Source organism: Taudactylus pleione, unplaced genomic scaffold (genome assembly GCF_031769625.1).
Source record: "Taudactylus pleione unplaced genomic scaffold, aTauple2 ptg000758l, whole genome shotgun sequence".
Classification (NCBI taxonomy): Eukaryota; Metazoa; Chordata; class Amphibia; order Anura; family Myobatrachidae; genus Taudactylus; species Taudactylus pleione.
The window spans coordinates 2347900-2367339 of NW_028285160.1; the positions used below are offsets into that span (position 1 = coordinate 2347900).

The 19440-nt window shown below is 44.2% G+C and overlaps 1 protein-coding gene across 2 annotated transcripts in view; it reads right to left on the bottom strand.

Annotated features, from left to right (window-relative positions):
* The window catches only part of LOC148476983 (ATP-binding cassette sub-family B member 5-like), a 118445-nt gene extending 100221 nt beyond the window's left edge, over positions 1-18224 (bottom strand). For both annotated transcript variants that reach the window (XM_088457391.1, XM_088457390.1), the window contains exons 1-2: positions 18183-18224; positions 17798-18055 (exon numbers count right to left, since the gene is read on the bottom strand). In XM_088457391.1, the coding sequence (XP_088313517.1) occupies positions 17798-17998 (201 nt within the window). In that variant the 5' untranslated portion in view covers positions 17999-18055; positions 18183-18224. The remainder of the gene's footprint in view (positions 1-17797; positions 18056-18182) is intronic.
* Positions 18225-19440: the final 1216 nt, after the last annotated feature.

Here is a 19440-nt window from a genome sequence, read left to right on the forward strand (position 1 = left end):
ATACATAAATACACATACTGTGTGTGTGTATATGTGTGTGTGTGTATATATATATATATATATATATATATATATATTATACACATTTACCACAACAAGTAAAAACATAAAAAACTATAATCAGTGAAATCTTCAGTCAGTTAGTGGCAGAATGAGCATACCTTTTTCCAGGGCACTGCAGGACACGGACAACTAGTTCAAGACCATCAGCTGCAGCAGCAGCCAATATGCTGTCCCCGATCATCATAAACAGCCTGAAGGGCTGCTAGTTAGCTCAGCCTCAGTCACAACAATCACCAGACTGCCGACTTCCCGGAGCTGAGCTTGACCGCGGCCCGCGGCGCTACAACAGCAGCTATTCTGCACGGTGGTGGGGCGGCGCTTGTATCACACGGCATGACATCATGGCGCAGGGGAGGTGTAGAGAGAGGAACTGTACGGCACAGGGAGGGCTTGCGCAGCCTTCTACTGAGCCGCCATCAACAAATTTGTTATTCCCAGTACATTCAATCTCCGGCGGGCGGCCGCGGTGGTGGAGGGAGGTGTTAGGGTTAGCGGTTTGACTGGGTGAGGCCTCCGGCGGCTGCTTGCAAACTATAACAGGAGAATTTTTTTTCCTGTCTCCAGTGCAGCACAGCAGTTGCGGTGGGCCTATTTTGATATGGGGCCTGGAGCTGCAGCTCCACCCGGCCCATTGTTAATCCGGCCCTGCCGCTGACGGCAACGAGTTCTGAAAAATGTTCATGTGCGACTGTCATCTGCATATGTACATAGTACTTCAACCTGTGCCGGCTCATAATCAGAAATGAGTGCTAAAAGGTTTATGACTTGTTCTTAAATGGAGCCCTTAGGAGAGTGCATAGATAAAATGCATGTTTGCAAACTAGAAGTACCTACTGTAGGCAGAAGTTAAACTTCCTTACACAGTAGTACCACTCTTTTTATTTGTGATCCCTGCTCTCTCAATATTCTGTGAGTTAATTAAACTACAGATGTCAGCTGATAATAGTAATAGTTAAGGTAATGCCTCCACCCAAACCTTCCTTTAATTGAGGATCCGCCCAGGGTTGGCTTGGGTAACCCTGGTGAATTAATTATGAGCAATGGCCCTCATTCAGAGCCGTACGCTCTGAGCAGAGCGCACGCTCTGAATGAGGGCCGTCCTCCATAACTATGGAGCGTCCTCCTGGACGCTCGTATAGCTGTGGGTCACCACCCACAGCCTATACAAGCGTGCAGTTTGATGGCCGCGATGGTCTTGACCATCGCGACCATCGAAACTGCGAGCCGGAGCCTGCGGTTGAGGTTTTCAACCGCAAGGCCCGGAGTGATTTTGGCTCTATCAGAGCCCAAATCACTCCCACTGACATCACTAGTGATGTCAGTGGGCCGGCTTCTGACGGTAGGCGTTCCCTTAGGAACGCCCCCGGCACGCCCACCAAAGGGGGCATGCTGTCAATCAACATCGCCAGCACGCCCCCTTTGATCAGACACAACGAGCGAAGGAAAGTCCTTCGCTCGTCGCGTCTGGCGCATGCGCACGACGGAGCTCCCTCCGTCGTGCGCATGCTCAGTGCAGAACATCGACCCACTTGCGAGCGGACAGCCGCTCGCGAGTGAGTCTGAATCAGGCCCTATGATATGTATCTATGGGGTCCATTCACCGTTTTAATTATCGGGGGCCAAGCACCCCCCAATAATTAAGTATCCAACTCGCTGCGAGTAGCAGCAGTGGATGCATATTCACTGGAGCAAATCAACACTGCTCAGGTGTGGAGACAGCTAATCCAAAAATCAGCTGTCTCCACAATCTCTTTCTAAAGCTGGCCACACACTAGACCAACTTTCATCCAACCATCCAACTAGCTGATTGGTTGGAATGAAAATCTGGTAAGGTATGGGAGTAACTGATGATCAGCAATTTGCTCCTAAACGCCAGAAAACAGATGAAAATGGTTATCAGACAAATTTGTTAAATGTTTGATCTAAACAATTTGTTCAAACAACAGTTTTTGTCCATTTTCTGGCATTTGGGAGCAAATTGCTGATTGTCATTTGCTTTCATAACTTACCAGATTTTCATTCCAACCAATCAACTATTTGGTTGGTTGGATGTAAGTTGGTCTAGTGTGTGGCCAGCTTGACTCTGCAAGTGCTAGTGTGCCTGCTTGAACAGGACTACACGGAGGCGCACAAAGCCAATACTCCTTCCCTTTCTGCAGTCAAGCTTCGAAAATATAATATTTCCAGAGCATGATGAATTTAGGTCCCCATTCTAGGGGTAAATTTACTAAAGTGAGAGTTTTTAGAAGTGAGTTTTAGAAGAGATGTTGCCCATAGAAACCAATCAGAATAATAGCTAGAAGGCAACATCACTTCTAAAACTCACTTCTAAAAACTCTCACTTTAGTAAATTTATCCTAGTGTATGATGACAGCGGGACAGATCAGGGCTGAAAGGTAAGCAGGAGATATCAGTGATATCTCATTTGTTACCTTTAGAATGAATATTCCCGACCTTAAATTCTACAAAAGTAGGTAAAAATTTTAATTTTCAGCTGCTTTTGTAGAATTAAGTACTGATGAATGGACCCCTTTGTCACAGGATATAAAAAAAGTACACAATCTTATAAAAACAATGTTAATCTTTATTTTACAGGATCTCATTTCATCCACATGTGCAGGATTGGACCAAAAGGTAATAAATTCAACAATATAACATCATCAAATTTAAGAATTCCACTTACAGTTAAGTATCATTGACTTGTCCTTCCTTTACCAGGATAGTTTATATAAAATGCTAAATTGTATCTCTTGTGCTTAAACAGCTAATACTAATACAACAGAGAATATTTCAAACATTTACTACCCCAGCCCCCCTATTTATCAAATGACACTCTTACTTGTGTTCAATGGAATCAGTATTTAATGCTGGCGGATGAATAGCCGCCGGATCAAATACCGACAGCGGGAACCCGACGGACCTAATTCCCGACTGGGGCTGGTAAGTAACCTAATCCTCCTTTAGTGGTTTGAAAACAAAGAAAAAGAAGACTCTTAGTTGGGGGCACTACTCTATATGACTAAATTCATTAGTGCCCCCAACTAAGAGTCTTTTTCTTTGTTTTCAAATAAGTGTTTATCTGACTCTGGGGAGCACCACCAACACATTCACTTTTTTGTGGCAATAAAAATATACAAGTTGGTCTAATTAAATACAAAGATTTATACCTACTCTTGGTCCAGTGGACCCAAGAGTGGTATTTAATATTAGTCCTGTGCGATTCTCACTACCCCTTCTAACCCTAACCTCACCCCCTAGTGCCTAACCCTAACCTCCACCCCGTTAGTGCCTAAACCTAACCCCCCTCCCAGCACCCTAAACCTAACCCGCCAGCGGGGGTGCCTAACCCTAACCCCCCCTAGTGGTCCAGTGGTGTATCTATAATGGGTGCAGTGTGTGCGGGGCACACGGGCCCCTGGGTGCAGGGGGGCCCTGCATTGCACACACTGCACCCATATTATTTTAAACTTGCCTGTCCATGGTCCCGCGGCGGGTCTCAGCGCTGCTCAGAACACCAGAAAAAGGCCGCCACAGCCATTTTTCCGGTGTTTTGCATATGCGCAGTATACTCCAGGCACACTCTAGTGCCCGGAGTCTACTAAGGCTCCAGTGGCTGGCCAGCCACGTCAGTTGGCTGGCCAGCCACCGGGGAGAGAGGAGGGGGCCCCGCACGGGAAGTGCACACGGACCCCCTCCTCTCTTAAGACGCTCCTGCATAGGCCCCTATATGATATTAGTGCATCTGTCTAGTAACTGCAGCTTATGGGTTTATCAGTGGGAATGCAGCAGTAATTTAGTTTGATAACCCTATTAGTTTTCACAGTGTCTCTATAGCACTTCCATGCTTAAGCCTTGAAGGGAGCTTTTGACTCCAATTGACTAATCAGTGTGCCCCACCTGGGGTCTGTCCAGAACTCTGGGGTAGATGTATGAAGCAGTGAAAAGAGTGAGTAAGTGTGCCAGCAGAGACGTTGCCCATGGCAACCAATCAGTTTTGAGGTTGCATTTATCAAATACATTCTATAAAATGATAGGTAGAAGCTGATTTGGTGCCATGGGTAACTTCTCCACTGACACACTTCTCCACTCTTTTCACTGCTGCATACATCTACCCCTCTGTGCCTTAACAGAAGGTGATTTTTTTGCCCCTGTATATAATTGCCTCAGACCTGACTCTCGTTTGCCTCCAAGTCCAGTTCACATTTGTAGAGGAAATATCCACCTCTTGTCACAACCTTTGGAGATCTGCGCTTCCATGGCCATCTCTTGCCTGGGATGTCACAGTTAAACTCAGTGTGGGACTTTAGCTTGTGCTCCTCCCCTGATCCCTGCACCACTGGGATTGCCTAGTCCGTCCAGCCTTGCTATGGATCAGCACCTGTCACCGGAAAGGGCAGCTCCTCTCACGCTCTCTAGTTTAACAGTTCCTTTTTGACAGTTGGTCATCTCTTTTCATATGTTCCCCCTCATGTACTCCTTGTTCCCCTGCTCATCCCGTGAGCCAGATTGTGTGTGGACATAGCTGCAGTCTTGGGCTGGGGCTGATTTAGCATCCCTTCTGATTATTAGCATTGTCTATGGTATCATTCCACTAAGACAAGTATTTGTGACAAGCACATTCAAATACACTTTACACATATAGGGCTAATGGTACTTTAATAGGGATGTAGTTTGGAAGCCGATGGTCTAAATCCCGACTGCCCGGCTTCCAGACGCCTGTCATTAACCAGACGCCGGAAGACTGACGCCCGGCATTCCGATCGAAGTGATGCCGGGCGCCGGGCGCAGAAAGACACGGGGGAGGGGAGGGTTAGGTTTAGGGCTCCCAGGGAGGACTTAGGGTTATGCACCCCCCCTGGGAGGTTAGGGTTAGGCTAGGGTAAGGGGGGAGGAAAGGGTTAGGCACCCCCCGGGGGACTTAGGTTTTAGCGGCGGGGAAGGGGGGGTTAGGGTTAGGCACTTGGGGGGAGGTTAGGGTTAGGCACCCCTAAGGAAGGGTTAGGGTAAGGGGGGAATTAGGTTAGTGATACTTACCTTAGGGGCGATCGGGATTTTCACACTTGCCGAGCTGCCGCTGTCGGGAATTGAACCTACTACACCCCTCTAATATACTTCATACCCCCAAACTCAAGGGACTTACACATTGCATTAAAGGTTACTATTTTTGTCCTAAAATACTGGTCTGTTTAGCCACTAAATGAAATCAATCGTGAGTGTAAGGGGACATCAAGGCCTTTGTTGCAGATTTTTATTTTAAGATTGGGCAAATACAATAGATAACTAAAGCTGGGTACACACGGAGACGATATTGGCACAATATGTAATTTCCGGCCTAATCGTAATGATATATCGGCTGCATCGCGCAGTGTGTAGGCCAATATGCGCGCTTCCGCAGCCGCTTGCAACATCGCGCTGCACGTCCAACCGGACGATTACGCAAGTGGGCCCATTGTGTACCCAGCTCTATTTTCTGATAAAGTGTGGAAATGCATTCCAGTAAATATGTAGGACAAGATCTGATCAACGTCTCCCCTGCAAGGCAAGGACCCTCTCTCCACCCCTTTACCTCATTTTAGTAACCTTGGTCTGAAAATATAAGTTTTCACGCCACTTTGCAAAACTTGGCAAGTCTTCTCCATACTGAGCAAGGACTGCTATCACCCGTAGCATGCTTCCCATCCTCTGCAAATACCAGAATCGTGCATGGGCAGGCAACAATCTAGGCACATCAGTGCAAACTGAGACTCGTGATGTCACCAAAGAGGATTTGGGATGTAATAAAAGATGGAGACAGCACTAGGGGGATACTTAGAACTGTAAAATATTATTAGGCGGCTTGTAAAATGCTAATTAATTAAAAAACAGTTAAAACATTGACAATAAATACCATGTGATAAAAGAGAGAAGAATGTAGACTGCAAACAGCCCCGACTCCTATTGAAATCACAGTTCGTAGTGAATATTATAAGGACCGGCCTTATAGTTATTAGGTCCAGTATATATATTCAATCTGAATGTCACTCGGAGATACAGTTTAGCAGAAACTGTGTTATCAGATAAAGTGGAATGATAAATCTGTGCAGTCCTTTAGCAAGGGAATCTCGTGGATGGTGTTGGGCTGATGGAGGTATCCACTGAGTAACTTGAGATCTGCAGTGAAACTTTGACCATAGTGAAGAATGAAAGGGGCTGGCTGCTCATGTACTATTTATCTTAACACATTTCGCTGAGCTAATGTCAATCAACTTCCTCAGAAACATATGGTGCATATAATGAGGGTGCAGACCTAAGTACCCATGTAGTAATAAGGCAATAGGTTGTAGGTGTGTAACAGATCATTTTGAAAGCCAATAAATAAAATGTATACAAAGTCAAACTAAGGCAATCCTCACTGTTAGAAAAATGTCTTTAGACCCAAACAATCTGTAAAACCTTTATACATGAAACCAGATGATTCATAGATTGAGGCTAAATGGGACACGGATGAAGACATGTGATGTAAACAACATCATGTGATCGGTTCGTCCCAAATCAAAAGGTGTAATGAGCAACAGGGACGGGTGTGGGGCTGACACCGGAGTCCTGTCCATCAGCAGAAGGGGTGACATCCTCATCTATTATAATACACCATTAAGATATGTATGGGGCGTGTGGGGCAGATGTCAACACACTGACAGACAGCTGAAAGGTGATGTCCCACTTCTTCCCCTATTTGAATTACAGAAGGCCGAAATGTGCAGCGCAGTGACATAGTCACATAATCAAAACAATTCAGTACACAGGATCACATGATCAATTAGTACATAGGATCACATGATCAATTAGTACACAGGATCACATGATCAATTAGTACACAGGATCACATGATCATGATGTTGTAAATAAAGAAAAATGGAATTGTTATTTGTTCTAATTGAGTCGATGTCAGGCTGTTGTATTTATAATATCAGCTTCATAATAAACAAATCTAATAATAAATAAAATATAAAATAATGTTATGGCTAACATATTAAGAATAACAAAAATACATGATCATACCTGAAAGTAATTGATTATCCACATATAAAGGATCTTTGTTGAGGGGAATCTAATTAATACAATTTGGTACTAAAAGAAAAATCTATGTATAAGTAAATAGCAAAAGGTTACGTACATGATTGCATGAATCCCTAACTAAACAAACAAGTGGATACTTATGATAAAAGGTACATACTAATAAGGAGTATATAAAAATCTTGTGAATTCCTAAAGGAATATTTAACAGATTAAATAACTGACTTTAGTTCAGTTAATTCATTTAACCCATCAGTTTAAAGGGAATTCATTTGAAACATCCAATACTTCTTGGCGACAGAAATTTCTATATCTATCGCCATCTCAGAGGGTGGGGAAGATGGATTCTAATCCAATGATACTGAGACTAGTAGGATCTCCATTGTGAGTCATATTAAAATGTTGAGAAACACTATAGGTGTAAACACAATTTATAATGTGGCGTTATTCCATAAAATGAGTTCTTGAAGTCCTGGTGGTACGGATCGCACATGTGGCACTCTAATAACCCTTTTCAACCAAAATCCCGGGTCTGTCCTGGGATTTTTTACCCGGTATTTTGCCGGGTTTTAGTCGGCTTTTACACCGTTTCCACTGCACCCTCGTCCCGGGTTTTTTCCGGGTGGCCTCCGTTTCCACTGAACATGAGTAAGCTCAGCAAAATATGTGGATGTCATTTAAAATGGCCTTTATTCAGGCCACAGAAAGGGAAAAAAGGGAGGGGTGTGGACAGCTCACAGCAGTGCATCAATAATGACCAACGAGTTTCCAGTGTGTAGCCCGGAGTTCCTGAATGTTTGCAGCTTTCTGCTGTTTTACACTGCTACTGAGAGCATGATTTAGCTTGTGACACTGTGGTGCCTAGTGCAGTGTCATTTATGGAGGAGGAGAGCGAAACAACCGAGAATGTGGCTCAGAGACTGCAAGCACAGAGAGGCTTTCATGGCGACTGTGGAAGCCTTTCAGGATGAGCAGTGGATGGTACACTTCCGGATGTCACGTGCTACGTTTCAGTATATACTGGACCTACTCACCATGCAGATGACCAATTTCAGAAAGCCCATCGAGTCGAGAAGGAAGCTACCGATTGCTCTGTGGTGGTACGCTACCCCGGGGAGTACCGCACAATCTTCTGCTTGTTTGAAGTTGGCATCAGCACTGTGTGCAGGAATTGTGTACCAGGACATGCAGGCAATACTGGATAACCTTTACCACCGCTTCATCTGCTTGCCTGAAGGTGAATGCCTAGATGACACCATCCAAGGCTTCCTGAGGCGCGGTTATCCCCAGTGTGCGGGTGCCATCGACAGGACTCACAGCTCTATCATCGCCCCCACTGACAACGCGGCAGATTACTACAACCGCAAGGATGGCATTCTTTTGTACTACAGGCTGTAGCAGACCACAAATACTGGTAAGCATCTTTTACCAATGTGTGTTTTATATCCACTTTACACTTTTTTATTTTTTTGTGGTTTGGAACATTATTTTCTAGCTACACAGATGTGTTTGTGGGATGGCCTGGCCTAACACATGATGCGTGAGTCCTGTATAGTCTCGCAGAGGAGAAGCAGGACGGCTGGCTGTTTCCTAAGTTCAAATTGTCATAGCTGTACTTTGTTTATTTAAATTGTTATTCTAAATGTGAAAAGCTATGGAAGACTCTACAAATCTGAATAATTTTTGTTGTACATTATTGTAGTAATAATGTATTATAGAAGGCAAAGTGTATTCAGCTCCCTTTACTTTTATTTTATTTATTATTTACCCTGTGTGCAATGTGGCAGCATGGTTGGTGTGAAGGTCAGCATTACTCAAACATACCACTTTACATTTTTACTGTTACCGCAAGTCAGCCTGCAAACTTATCGTTTTGAAAATAATCACTGTGGCATCCAGTGTCCATGCTGTGACTTGTAATCATAACTTTGGACATAAAGCTACTATATATTATGTGTTTCCAAGTAGTAGCCATGTTGCCACTGTTGTTAATTAGCAAGATAGTAGTATGTGTAAAGCACTGCGGGATATATACGCACCACTAACCCAATATTACATTTTATATTTCCAAACACAAGTACGCCGTGATTTACACATAACAATTCAGTCATCTACATATTCCCCATGTGAAAAAATTGTCCCACCTCTGCAAAAAAGTGATACTGTTTTTTATTCTTTACAGAAATCAAAGATTGTGGATGGGGTGGAGATCCCAGTACACCTGATTGGGGATACTGCATACCCTTTGAGGTGGTGGCTTATGAAGGGTTTCACTCAACATGTCCACTTGTCGCAGGAGAAAATGACTTTTTCCCAGACCCTCAGTTCTGCCAGGATGGTTGTGGAGAATGCCTTCGGGCATTTAAAGTGACGTTGAAGCTGCTTGATGAAGCGTAACGATGTGGACCTGAAGCTAATGCCCAATGTTCTTGCTGCCTGCTATATTCTCCATTACATTTGTGAGATACAGAAGGAGCTTTTCTCCCTGAGTGGACTGTGCAGGACACTGTAGAACACAATACGTGAAACTCTGGTGGCAAACCTTACTGCAATGGTACAGAAGACACGAAAAACTTATTGTTATTTTTTTTACAATAAAACTGTTGGTTTTAATGAGAATGTTTGGCCAAAAAATGTAGAACACACATACATTTCTCAAATGTTAACTCACACACAAGTTAACCATAAAAGCAAGTGTTTATCTTAAACATAAGTGCGAGTGTGATGTAGTGTACACTATAGATGCAGTGTCCAGATTAGTGGGGAGGACGTATTGATAAGTTTCGTAAAATCTGTAGCACATAGCGACCTGAGGTATTTGACAGATCACACCTAGCACACCGAAATCTCAATATGCCAATACTATTCAGGATACTGCTGAACATCATTATATTAAAGGTCATAAAAACTGCTTTACTGCAGCCACTTTTTTTAAAACACACATAAACATCATTGTTGTTTTACCACTCAAGTGGCCCATATATTGAGTGGTCTTTATATTTTCTTTTTTAGAGATACAAAAAATAGCCCTTAGAAAATAAGATAAATATTAATTCCTTTATAATACAAAATTTTACAATACAATATTGTATTTTACAACTATCAACTATTATAATTTCAGCCAAACATACATCTATTCAGGCAGGGTTAAGGCAGTTGCCTGTAGATTGAGTAATCTGGGTTTTGTGGGTTTGACGGTGTTCCAATAAACTTTGCCCTTTATTATATTGGGGATAAGGGTGCTCCTGGGGTGGAGCTTGGTATAGTGGTTGTGTGGGGTTCTTATTTACTAAGCGCTCCAGGAACGCCATATGTATGTTGTGGGATTCCCTAGTTAGGCATTCTTGCATAGTCAAGATCTGTGAGATGAAGGATTGCTGCATTTCTTTTTCAGCTTCATGGAAGTGTAACTGGCGTGCATCTTCATGAGCCTGCATGGCGGAGTCCATCTCTCGGAGCTGGTCCAGACATTGCGTTCACCATTTCCTCCGATTTGTTCATTTTTTTTCTTGCGACTAGGAACGGTGAACACTGAAAAGGGGGTAAACCAAAAAAAAAATAAAAATTAGAATCTGCCGTTATAGACATAGCAGATGTGTAAGCATGCATGTGTTTGTGGCATTCTCCCACCTGCACAAAAGCTACCCACTGCAAGAGATATTGTTTTTTTATTTAATATCAATTTTCTTTTTTTTATTAAATTGTGGGTTGTGAACTTTAGTAAACATCTTTGATTGTTTAGTACTTGCTGCTGGGACCTTTGCATTCCCCGTAGGTGCATATATGTTCAAGGGATAATTTAAGTTTCAAATGAACAGAAGACCGTAGCATATATTAAATGAACATAGTAAAAGTAGCATACATGTGTTTTTGGCCTACTCCCAAATGCATGCTTGCTACACTCTGATACCATTTTATGTTTTGTAAACAATTTTCTATTATACTTATTATTATACTTACGATTTTTAAGCAGTAGGATTCTCGGTAGGCTGCGATGTCTCTGGTTCAGGACAGGGGCGCTGTGATAGGGTACTCTACGTCATGGTGGTCTGTGGGTCCTCCATGTCAATGGTGGTCACCTCAACCGAAGAATCATGCTCGCTTGTGTCATGTTCATCAGAAGCAGAAGCTGACTTGACTGACTGCATTCCCCCTCCGATTTTTGACTGGTGCTACTGGTGTTGCAGGATAAAGAAGATGATAGGCTGACCGGATTTGTTACTGCAGAGTTGCCAAAAATGAAGTAACATGCATCATAGTACTTCCATTCCATCCTTTTCCCACCGCGTTTTTTGCGATTATTGTCATGGACCTTGATAAGCATCTTGCGCATGGACTTCAACTTGTTTATTACTTGCTGCTGGGACCTTTTAATTCTACGACTTGCCAGTATCTTGGTGATGTTATGATACACAATGGCAACCCTTACTGTGCCCGCCATTTGACGCATGATCTCCTCCTCACCCCTGATGCTTAGGAGCTCCCGGATGTCCTCATCAGACCACATGCTACCAAGCCCTCTCCAGACCTGTGCCCAGCACCTTCTCTCTCCAGACCTGTGTGACCAGCACACCCAGCTCTCCAATGGCTTTCTAGGCCTGTGTGTTCCCAGTGCCCAGCTCTTATTTCAAGCCCTCCCCTCTCTCTCCTGATCTGTGTGCCAAAGGTTCAACTCTCCTTCCAGGCCCGCTCTGCGCCCAGCACCCAGCTCTGCCTGAGTACTTCCAGCTCTCCTCAGCTCTCCTTCCAGGATCTTTCTGTGCCCAGCACCCAGCTATGCCTGTGTATGCCCAGTTCTCCTTCCAGGCCCTCTCTCAACAGCCTCTCCCAGCGTGGAAGCATCTTCTCTGGTCTGTGGGTGATTACATCAGAAGCCAGCTCCATGGAAGGACCAATCAGTGGCTTTTGGAATTACCTGGGTCAAAAAACCCAGGGTAAAACCTGTTTACACTGCAGTGTTACTGGGTTTTACCTGTTAAAAACCCTGCTCGATACCCGGGAAGAAATCCTGGGTCAGTAGACCCAGGATTTTTTCCTTGTAGCCAATTCCACTGAGCCGCATCCTGGGTATACATGGCATTTTTTTAAGCAGTGGAAAAGGGGTATAAGTCACTGAATTATTTCAGCCATCTATAATTCAAAAAGAGGAGACCATGAGGCATCACCTTTCAGCTGTCTATCAGTGTATTGACATCTTCCCCACACCTGATACATATCTTAATGGTGTATTATAATCAGTGGTGGCTCCAGTGCTATCCAAAATTCAACTGCAAGTGAGTCCTGGCCGACGATGTTTGGAAGGGAAGGTGGTGTGGCTCCTCTATTCTGGACTGCACTGCAGCCTCACCTCTGGAGCCCTCGCTGATTATAATGGAGGAGAATGTGAATAATCATCCTTTCTGCTGATGGACAACACCCTGGTGTACACCCCACACCTGTCCCTGTTGCTCATCACACCATTTGATTCGGGACAATCCTATCACATGACTTCATTGGTGTCCCATTTAGTCTCAATCTGTGGATCATCTGGCTTAATGAATAAAGGTTTTTGAGATTGTTCGGGTCTAAAGTTTCATTTTTTTTAGACGGCTTGACTTTAACATCATTTGTTACACACCTACAACTAATTGCCTAATTAAAAGTCTCACCATATCCACCATATGCTTCTGAGGAAGCCGAGTGACATTAAGTTAGCGAAATGCATTAACCTACATGGTACATGATCAGCCGGACCCTTTCATTCTTTACTCTGAATCAGACTTCACTGCAGATCTCAAGTTACTCAGTGGACACCTCCATCAGCCCAACACCATCCACGAGATTCCCTTGCTTAAAGGACTGCATTGATCTATCGTTCCACCTCATCTGGTAACACACTTTCTGCTACTACTGGATCTCTGAGTGACATTACGATTTAATATACACTGGACGGTAACATCCATACGGTCGGTCCTTATAATATTTCACTACGAACTGTGAGTCTGGGGTGTTCGCAGTCTTCAGTCTTGTCTTAATTGTGTAAGTCATTCTTTTATCACATGACATTTATTGTCAATATTGTAACTGTTTGCTACAAACTTATTAAATGCATTTGCATTTTACAAGCTGTTCATATTTTAAAGTTCTAAGTATACATCTAGCGCTGTCTCCACCTTTTATTAGTATTTTGAGCCTTAGGTTTAGGGGCTAACAACCTTCTTGACACCTGCTTACCGACAGCACTGAAGGGTCTTTTTGCCTATATAGGATTTGGACTGTAACTTGTTAATTCTGTGGCTCATTCTGTGTGGCTGTAGTTGCAGGTAGCCACAGAAGCCTGATTGCTATGGGTAACTTCTCAACTTGTCCTCTTCAGAAGGTTTAATACATCTCCACCTAAAAGCTTTACATAGGTTAGAATGCTTAATTCAGAGGTTTCCAAACTCCCCCATTACAGTCCATGTTTTAAGGATATCCATGCTTGAGCACAGATGACTTAATTAGTACCTCAGTCCATTTGATTTAATCATCTGAAGTCAAGCATGGATATCCTCAATACTTGGACTGTAATGGCGAAGCTTGGGAATCTCTGGCCTAATTTAACCATGTCCAATAGGTGGCAAGTGGAATTGCTGGGTGCACTTGCTGGCACTTCCACAGTTACCCACTGTAAATCCAGAACCTGTTCCTCCCTATTGGGCTGGTTTAAGGAAAAGGAGGCAAGATACCATATTGCATTTGTAGGTGTGCAGAGAATTGGACTTCCTCCCAATATCCCCATGATATAGTACATAAATAACATAAAATATGAATGTACAGCCATAAGAAAAGTTTTGAGAATGACACAAGTATTGGTTTTCACAAAGTTTGCTGCTTCAGTGTTTTTAGACCTTTTTGTCAGATGTTACTATGGTATACTGAAGTAAAATTACAAGCATTTCATAAGTGTCAAAGGCTTTTATTGACAATTACATTAAGTTTATGCAAAGAGTCAATATTTGCAGTGTTGACCCTTCTTTTTCAAGACCTCTGCAATTCACCCTGGCATGCTGTCAATCAACTTCTGGGCCACATACTGACTGATGGCCGCCCATTCTTGCCTAATCAATGCTTGGAGTTTGTCAGAATTTGTGGGTTTTTGTTTGTCCACCCGACTCTTGAGGATTGACCACGAGTTCTCAATGGGATTAAGGTCTGGGGAGTTTCCTGGCCATGGACTCAAAATTTCGATGTTTTGTTCCCCGAGCCACTTAGTTATCACTTTTGCCTTATGTTTTGGTACCATTCTCTATTCATGGCTGTGTTCTTAGACAAAATTGTGAGTGATCCCACTCCCTGAGACATTCATGTGTGGGGTTGCTTCTCAGCCAAGGGAGTGGTCTCACTCACAATTTTGCCTAAGAATGGTACCAAAACATTCTCCAAGAGCAAATTCTCCCAACCATCCAAGAACAGGTTGGTGACGAACAATGCCTTTTCCAGCATAATGGAGCACCTTGCCATAAGGCAAAAGTGATAACTACAGTGGCTCAGGGAACAAGACATCGAAATTTTGGATCCATGGCCAGGAAACTCCCCAGACCTTAATCCCATTGAGAACTTGTGGTCAATCCTCAAGAGTCGGGTGGACAAACAAAAACCCACAAATTCTGACAAACTCCAAGCATTGATTAGGCAAGAATGGGCATCCATCAGTCAGTATGTGGCCCAGAAGTTGATTGACAGCATGCCAGGGCGAATTGCAGAGGTCTTCAAAAAGAAGGGTCAATACTGTAAATATTGACTCTTTGCATAAACTTAATGTAATTGTCAATAAAAGCCTTTGACACTTATGAATTGCTTGTAATTTTACTTCAGTATACCATAGTAACATCTGACAAAAAGGTCTAAAAACACTGAAGCAGCAAACTTTGTGAAAACCAATACTTGTTTCATTCCCCAAACTTTTGGCCACGGCTGTACAGTAAGTCCACTCTGCTGGCTGAATCTTGCGTATCGGGCTTGATACTTTCGAGTCTATACAAATCCCTCAAAATTGACCTTCAGGAACCTTCCCTAGGTAGTGGGTGAACATACACTATTCCAAATGCACAAAAAAGTGAGGATAGGAAAAATCATTGAGTTCAGTTTAATAAAAATGGCTGCGTCATGCTCTCTGCATCACACAAGGGTCACCCATCAACATCCCCTGCATTAGCTAAATTGGACCTGCCCTTAAAGCTCTGTCAATTACACTGTCAACTACCCTACTACTAAACCTTTCTAATCTCCAGATTATTTTCTAAAATAGGCTCAGTGGCCTATAAAAATATTGAATAAGAATGTAAATGTAACAGTTAATAAATAAAACAAATATTAGTCATTGTGAGAAAGTCAAACCAACGTTATGATTCTGAGATAGAGTAAAATTGTGAACTTACAAATACTTGCCTACTCTCCTGGACTGTCCAAGAGAGTCGTCTCCCAGACTTCCGACATAGGAAACCAGTCTCCCCAAAGAAGTGGGCAGCACGGGGTCTCCATGACACAAATTGCAGCAAATTGCATAATTATGGCCCGCCACCCACTGCGCAATTCCAGAAATTGTAACATTGTACATTGGGGGGTTGTACCATCTTATAGACTGAAACGATACCTGCACATTGAGTGGTATTGTGGCTTTGGTAAGCTGCTCTATGTAAGGTAGGAGTTAAAGTGGGCTGGCACAGGGCGGAACTGGGTTCCGTCACCTATAATAGTAGGCGGAACTAGTTACGCCTTCGGCACTTCCCTGCACGGAGGTCCCACAGACAGAGAACCACTCTGTCTGGCGGTGGCTGTCTCCCCATCCTCGGTTTTCGGCTACATATTCTTCTTCCTCCTCCGCCCATGGTCAGCCCTCATATCGCTCACTTTGTGTGCCTGCATCCTGGCGGCACCTTTTGCGGCATGGCGTATTTGAGGTCATGCCATCACCGACGCTGCACAGTGCACTGAGGAACCGTGAAGAGGAGCAGGGGCCAGGGCAGGCATGAAGATGCAGGTATGAAGGTGAGATGCTGCTAGAGGGACATGGTGCGGGATAAGCTGCTGGTGTGAGAGGAGACACAGGGGCAGGGAGCTGCTCCTAGAGAGACACTGGGGGGGGATAAGCTGTTGGTGGAACAGGAGACACAGGGGCAGGGAGCTGCTACTAGGGGCACCCAAGTGGGGAGTTATAAGCTGCTGGTGGGAGAGGAGACACAGAGGCAGGGAGCTGCTGCTAGGGGGACCCAAGTGGAGGGGATATAAGCAGTTGGTGGAAGAGGAGACACAGAGGCAAGGAGATGCTGGTGGGAGACACAGGGGCAGGGAGCTGATGGTGGGGGACACAGGGGCAGGGAGCTGCTGGAAGGACACAAGGGGTAAGCTGGTGAGACACAGGGGGGCGGTGTTGGAGTGAAGACACGGGAATGGCCCTGGTGAGAAGGGAGGTCCGATGCTTGTGAAACACAGGAAAATGGTGCTAAAGAGATGGTGGGGGGATGGCATTGGAAATAGCAGGGGGGATGAAGCTAGTGAGATGCAGGGGGGATGGCGTTGATGAGTAGCAGGGAGGATGGCACTGTAGAGATGCAGGGGGACGACGCTGGTGAGACATAGGAGGATGTCTTTCCAGGATGTTTGATTTGGGAAGTTCACATTTTGCCCTACCCCAAAACGTATATTACTATGTATTATCTGGTTGAACCTCTCATATGATAATGTAATATTATTCCCACCCAAACAGGTGGCTACCGTACCATGTGATCTCCTACATGCATACTGAATATACTGGCTCAAGACACAGTCTGCCTAGGGAGGCTCAATCTCTTCAAAGGTCCCTACACGATTATACCAATGGTTTAGCAGTCTTGCTAAACAGTACATATGTGTGTTGAGTAAAGTGGGCGTCCCTGTGTAGTGCTCAGAGGGCATTGCGATTGCAATATATTAGCAATGGATTAGCATACTATTACATGGTGTAATTGCTATTGCATACGTAGTTGCGTACGTTAGTGAATCAGGCCCATAGAGACTACAGAGCTCAACCTGTGTGTCTCAGAATCAGTATGGTGTTCACTTAAAGACCTCAGTGTAGTTCTACACCAGGTAAATGGTAAGGTGCAGAAGTATGAAGCTCTGGAAAGTGATAAATTGCAGAGTGATAAACGACAAAGTCACTCAGCTCCTAACTGTCATGTTACAGGCTGTGTTTGAAATACAGTATGACAGTTAGGAGCTGATTGGTTGGTCGTTTATTACTCTCCACTTTATCACTTTCCAGAGCATACTAGTGTGATGTATATATGTGATGATAACCCTTCATTTTGATTAACAATACAGTATTATGTATGTATTATGCTTCATCTGGTCACAAAATAGGAATAGATTGAATATAAGTGTCAAACAAATGAACATATATGTATAATGCAACATAAATGCTGTGGATATATAGAATATATTACCATATATAACATATGTAGAAATAAAAAGTTTATTCAATGTTGTACTAATAGTAAAGCGAGAAGAATAGAAGCCCTATTGGTACCCGAGTTAGTCAAAACACAGGACGAGATCACAAGAAATTTACACAAAATTGCATCATGTTACTTAGTTGTGCATTACACGGAAGTGCAGTTACCAGCTGGGATACTACCATAATATAACTCCTGTACTAGCCCATGAGGCTTCGTACTCTTACCCCTGGACGCATGGTGGTGGTTCTTCTTCGTCCCCTCCTCTTTGCAGCCATCCTGTCTCCTGTACTTTCTGAGTAGTGTGTCAGCTCTGAGCAGCAGTCGGGCTGGGGAGGAAGGAGGAGTTGTACAGGGTGATGTGCCTGGGAAGGCTGTTTCATTACAGAAAGCTCGGCTTCCTGTTGTAGCATGTCATTATGCATCATGTTCCCTCACAGCAGATGATAAGATGTGGGAGACGAAGCAAACTAGGCAAACTTTCACTATAAAACAGAAACATTATTATTAGGTACTGTTTATAAAACAACATGTTATATCATTTACATGGCTGAGAACCAAAAGGCACACTGGTGGGAGCAAAGCAGAGGGAAAAAAAAGAAGTAACTATACCTTGGCAAAACCATGCTGCAGTGCAGGTAGGGATGGCCATCGACCATCGATGATTTGTAAACATCGATGTTTTACAGCTGATGTTGAATGCTTTTGCCATCGATGGGAGAGAACCAGATGGTTTCCCTCCATCGGTGTCTAAGCATAAGCAAATGTTTTTTGTTTGTTTTTTACAAGGTGCCAAGACACTGGGCACAGCCCCACCCCCCGGCACCCATGAAGCCCCGCCCCCATGTTCTGATTGTCCCACGGACGAGTCAGTAAAAAAAAAGAGATGACCATCGGTTGATGAAACCATTAACGGTCATCCATTGCATAGTTGGTAACAATCGATGGCTACTTGCTATTTTGCAATCTATAGTAACCACAACGATGACCATCCCTAAGAGCAGGTGGGAGGGGCGTGTCCAAACTCAAGCCTACATTGTAGTGTAAAACTAAAGCTGCCCAGCATTTGTGGGCTACATGCAAAATATAAGTACCTCTTGCAGTGCAATATGGTTTATCCATGTGCACAGTTACTCTTTTTTTCTTGTGCTTTGATCCCAAACTAATTTCTTGTCTATCAATACACTCAGGTATCTTATCATATATCATTATGAAACGTAGTTCACTGCAAACAGCCACAAATGCTTGCTCATACCTACTTGCCGGAACAGAAGAGGCAAGGGGAAAACTTGCCCCCCCCTCCCCCACTTTGAGAGAGGTGCCAGGGGCACACTGAGTGCTCTGCATAAGTGCAGTACAAAAAAAATTACGGTAGTGGATAGATCCCCTTCAGTATCGTACCCTGATGTCATCAGTTACTGTCCAACGTAATTTCCCACTATCCACGTGGGGCATAAAGGGGGAATATAAACCTGTGGCGAGCGAAGCGAGACCACGAGGGGGCAAATTTCCTATTTTGGTGGCCTTTATGGGCATGGAACCACACTTCCACCCTCACCTAACATCACTTCTAGGTACAAATACTGAATGGGTCTATACACTACCAGTGCATTACTGGGAGCTAAGGGCCTGATTCAGACCCGCTCGCGAGCGCTGAGCGCTCGCATGCGTGTCGATGTGGGCCCAGTGCGCATGCGCACGATGGAGGCGGCTCCGTCTTGCGCATGCGTGAGACCCGGATAGCGACGGGCAAACCGTCACTCCGGGTCTTGCTACAAAGGGGGCGTGCTGTCGATGGTGAGTGACAGCACGCCCCCTTTGGTGGACGTGCCAGGGGCGTGGCTGGCCAGACGGAGGCGTTCCCATGGGA